The sequence below is a fragment of the Meriones unguiculatus genome, assembly GCF_030254825.1.
Source record: "Meriones unguiculatus strain TT.TT164.6M chromosome 13 unlocalized genomic scaffold, Bangor_MerUng_6.1 Chr13_unordered_Scaffold_39, whole genome shotgun sequence".
Lineage (NCBI taxonomy): Eukaryota > Metazoa > Chordata > Mammalia > Rodentia > Muridae > Meriones > Meriones unguiculatus.
In genome coordinates this window covers 971,859-977,168 of record NW_026843648.1, presented here as the reverse complement: position 1 = coordinate 977,168, position 5,310 = coordinate 971,859, and the positions used below count along the sequence as shown (strand labels likewise).

General features: G+C 36.5%; 1 protein-coding gene across 1 annotated transcript; it reads left to right on the top strand.

Annotated features, from left to right (window-relative positions):
* Positions 1–1,706: 1,706 nt before the first annotated feature.
* Positions 1,707–2,693, top strand: LOC132651071 (zinc finger protein ZFP2-like; the record flags this gene model as incomplete). Its single annotated transcript, XM_060376377.1, has 1 exon — positions 1,707–2,693. A coding segment is annotated over one exon (987 nt), but the record flags the coding sequence as incomplete, so codon positions are not given.
* Positions 2,694–5,310: the final 2,617 nt, after the last annotated feature.

Genomic DNA, 5,310 nt, shown 5'->3' with positions numbered 1-5,310 from the left:
GCAACTCTACAAAGATGTGATGCTAGAGACCTGTGAAAAACTAACTGCTATAGGTAAGACTGCAATTTTTCTTTCACTTTTAAAATAAAGAGACAACTCTTACTTTGTTATTGATCCTCTTCTGTAATTCCAATTGAGAATGAGGAGGAATGTGGTAAATAAATCAGGCATGATTCTCAGGGTCACAGAAGATAATGATTTAAGTTTTGCCTTAATAATAACATGTTATTTCCAATAATATATATTTTCTCGTACTATATTTTAGGCTACAATTGGGATGACCATAATATTGAAGAACATTTTCAAAGTTCTACAAGTAATAAAAGGTAACATTATGTGTACACTGATACAGATATGAATCTTAAATTTTAATGTGTCCTGGAAGTTTGGGGTTTTTTGTTTGTTTATTGCCTGCTTTTTATTTTCTGTTTTTGAAATAGATTTTTTCTGGGTATCTGTGACTTTCTTAGACTTGCTTGTTAGACCAGCCTGACCTCAAAATAACAAGCAAGATATGCCTGCTTCTGCCTCCACAAGTGCTGGGATTGAAGGCATGTACCAGCACACATGGCTGTGTCCTGAAAGTTTTAAAGAAAAGCAAAAGTGTAAAAACAGCACTGCTTTACGTGTACTGATGATCATTAAAATCTCATAATTCCATGTACTTCAATGTCAGGTATCTGATTTGTGTTTACAAGGCACTCCCCTAAGATAGAAGAAAATAAAATAATATTGTAACAAAAATACCATTTGAATCATATGGACATTACAGCTACTGACTTGAACTGCCAATCTGTTTAGTCTCATTCTATCTACTCAGATATTGTAAGAGGTATGCATACTGAATTGGTGATCAGTATGTGTCCAAAACCTTCTAATAAGCAAAAATTTCATAGTAGAACCAGTGTTACTCATTTTCGTGCAGTAACTTTGTAAAGTTTAGTGAAAGAAGCAGCTTATGAGAATCAAGAATATTGTTGTGGAGAAACCTTAATCCCTATATGACATATCTATGATGAACAAAAAACAAACTGTGTTAATTCAATGTGGGAATCTTTATTATTTTTGTAAATTAAACTGATATATCATATGTCAAAATGATTCTAAGACACATGAGCATAGGGATATTGAAAGAAGCAGTGTCCCTGTCTTTCTCCAAGAACAATTGATTTGGTAGTAGTCCCCACTGTGAGTAAATTTTCTGAATGTGATAAATGGTTACTGTTAATTGGTTTTGCAACTTCACTGAGAATTTATCAGTAAACTCATATTGCTGAAAATACCTATGAATACTAGGAATTTAGAACTTCTGCTTTTCCTGGCTCACTTTGTAAATGAAGTATCATTCATACAGTACAAAAATTTGTGAATGGGATTGCTGTGGTAAAACTCTGAATTCTTAAATACTCTTCATATATAGGAGAAAACCTCTTATAGAAAAATGATGCTATAAAAGTGATCCACATAACAAATTCTCTTACCATCACAGGGATCTTCAAAAATACCCATAATGAAGGGGAATACCGTGAATGTAAATAATGTGATAAAACTTTAAAATTTGATTCTTCTTTACCATTAGACCAAATTATGAAATTAATTCATATAGATAAATATATTTATTAGTGTAATGAAATGACAGTGGTAAATCTTTCACATGTGCCAATTTTCTTTGCAGGCATGAAAGCAGTCATACTGGAGAGAAACCCTTTAAATGCACTCTATGTGGGAAAACCTTCCCCTATATCACTGTTCTTATATGGCATAAAAGAACACACACTGGAGAGAAGCTTTACAAATGTAATCAATGTGGTAAAGCCTTTGCAAAAAGCAGTCAGCTCATACGGCATAAAAGAACACATACTGGAGAGAAACATTATGAATGTAATCAGTGTGGCAAAGCCTTTGCACAAAACAGTACTCTCTTAAGCCATACAAGAACACACACTGGAGAGAAACCTTATGAATGTAATGAGTGTGGCAAAGCCTTTGCAGAAAACAGTACTCTCTTAACCCATAAAAGAACACACACTGGAGAGAAACCTTATGAATGTAACCAGTGTGGTAAAGCGTTTGCACAAAACAGTCATCTCATAAGCCATAAAAGAACACACACTGGAGAGAAACCTTATGAATGTAATGAGTGTGGTAAAGCCTTTGCAAAAAAAAGTCATCTCATGAGCCATAAAAGAACACACACTGGAGAGAAACCTTATGAATGTAATGAGTGTGGTAAAGCCTTTGCACAAAACAGTACTCTCTTAAGCCATAAAAGAACACACACTGGAGAGAAACCTTATGAATGTAACCAGTGTGGTAAAGCCTTTGCAAAAAACAGTCATCTCATGAGCCATAAAAGAACACACACTGGAGAGAAAGCTTATGAATGTAATGAGTGTGGCAAAGCCTTTGCACAAAACAGTACTCTCTTAAGCCATAAAAGAACACACACTGGAGAGAAACCTTATGAATGTAACCAGTATGGTAAAGCCTTTGCACAAAACAGTACTCTCTTAAGCCATAAAAGAACACACAGCAAAGAGAAACCTTATGAATGTAACCAGTGTGGTAAAGCCTTTGCAGAAAACAGTCATCTCATAAGACATAAAAGAACACATACTGGAAAGAAACCTTATGAATATACCCAACCTGATAAAGCCTTTGCACAGCAGAGTAGTCTCCAAAAACAGGAAAAGACACACAGTGGAGAGAAGCCTTGTGAGGGTAATTAGTGTGATAAAGCCTTTGCATGTAACAATCATCTCCTAAGACAACAGCACATTCTGGAGGGAAACCATATGAATATAACTATGTGGCAAAGCCTTTGCACATAACATCTCCTAATACATAAAAGAACACATACTGGAAAGATGTCTGACTGTAACCAATGTGAAAAAACTTTTGGACTTCAGAATAATCTCCACACTCATGAAAGAAATCCTAATGGACAGAAAGACTGTGAGTGCTTTTAACATGGTGAAACCATTCCACATTTGTATAATCTTCATCATCATGAAAGGATTCATAATAGAGGAAAAACTTATGAATGTGTTAAAATGGTGAGGCCTTGCACAAATCTAGAGTCATCATCATCATAAAAGTATCCTTACTGGAGAGGAATTCTGTGAGTATAAGCAATTTGGAAAGGCCTTTGTGTACTTTGGTCCACTGAGATCCAATAGAACTGTAAAACTAGCTCAGTGGAAATGACCTCCCTTTTCTGAAGGGAACATGCAACAGTATTATATATTAAGGGGCAATAGGAACGGAGAGTAGTCATGGGGCAGAGAAGGGAGGGGGATTACTATTGGAATTTAAAGTAAATAAACATATTTTTAAAAAGAATACAATGAATGGTGAATATCAATTACATGCAACAGTATTATATAATAAGGTGTTTACGGAAGACTTATTGATAATCCTGATTCTCAACATTTACTGTTTTCAATTGCCTCGTTTACACAAGAAACTTTTAGTCCAGTGAATGAATATCTAGGGAATGGTGAACTAACACCAGCCAGGAAGTTCTCTGAGAGTATCACAACAGTGGTAGCCTGTAGAAGTTTCTTTGTGTACACATACCTATTGTTCCAGGGGTTCGATTGAAAAGCATCACAACCCAGACTGAAGTTTGAGATGTGAGGGAGGAGGCTTTCTCTTGCATGTATGACCCTGCTGTTGGCCTAGTTGTATAACCATGGCAAGGGTGAGTTTTCTCTGCCTGACTTCATCTGGAGAGTGCCTTTAGACATAGATGCCAGCAACCAAAATTGATACATGGCCTTTGACACAGATCCCTGATTACTCCCCTCCCTTCAAATATAGGAAAATGAGGTTCCATGTTCTTTTTCACATGATAGGAATGTGCTGTTTAATGCAAATCAAGCATCCTTGAAGTGCCCAGTTTTAAACAATTATCTACACCTATCCTTAGAGCATCCCAGTCACTCCCTAAGGGGTACATACCCTCTGTTTTCTGTAATTAAAGTTGAACTTACTTTCTGAGGTGGTTCCCAGAGTGTTCTGATCACTGTTATGCTTGGGTGGCTTCCAAGCTTCCTCATCTTCTGGGTGGCCTCCTCATCTTCTGCGCCTCCTTCCTTCCTGGACTGGTGGGAAACAGCCTCCAGGCAGCAAGAGAACCACGTTCTCTGAAATGCTTGTGAAAAAAATGTTTCACACTTCATAGCATTTCAAATTTCACATGTTTCTTGATGTGAGATGGTAAATCAAAGAGTGTCTTTGGGGTGGGACTCTCTAAAACGAGTTATACCTATTGTTTATTTCACAGTAAGCTTACAGGCAAGCTTCATAGTATGAAGTCTTCTGAGTTGAGCACAGTGGCCTATGCAGAAGTAATAAGAGCAGACATTTTATTTCCCTCATTTTAATAGCTGAGTAGTGTTCTGATAATGTGTGGATGGATGGGAGTGGAGGGGGACTCCCCCTTTGAAAGGATTAGGGGAAAGGGTTTGGGGGAAAGAGGGAAGGAGTATGGGACCAGTAGGAGTTGAGGAAGTGGCCTTTAAAAAGGGGTATACAATGAATAAATTGTGAAAAAATAAAAATGATTAATAAAATACAAATTAATTAGAAAAACCAAACTTGACAGCAAAAATTTGAGTCCAGTCTGGGTACCCGCCCTCCCTCAAAGAAAAGAAAGATGATATAAAGAAAGCAAAGAACAATAGAATCTTTGTCTTTGCCACCTTTCTTCCTTGTGAGCTCATTTTTTAATCATTACCTAATGGAGACCCATTCCACAACTCCCCTTCCAGTAGCACCCTCCCTCCCTTTTCCCCCTATCTTCTTCCCCTGTTCCACTGAAAGGGGGAGCCCTCTCCACCATTGCCATCTTCCCCTACCTTCTTAACGTCCATAAGGAGGACATGGAACCTCTTTGTCTGGGGCCTGGCAAGGCTACATCACTGGGGGTGAGTAATCAAGGAGCAAGCAACTGAGAATTTTTTTTGAGAAGTGTTTTATTATTTTTTTATTACTACTACTACTATTATTGTTGTTGTTTATTAATTACATTTTATTAACTCTGTAATAAAAATCAATAAAATAATCAATAATAAATAAATAAATAATAAATTCTATGGAACTGAGAATTTATTTAAAAAAAAAGAAAAGACAGCCCAATAATCTACCTTAGACACATCTTTAAAATGACATAATATCTTCCACAAGCAAAACAACATACATTTTATTTTTTTGGGGCCACTAGAGAAAGAGAGTGGCCCTTCCGAAAAGTAAAGCTTGAACACTTTAACAGCCTTGAGTTTATTACTTTCGTATTTCTATATCTGA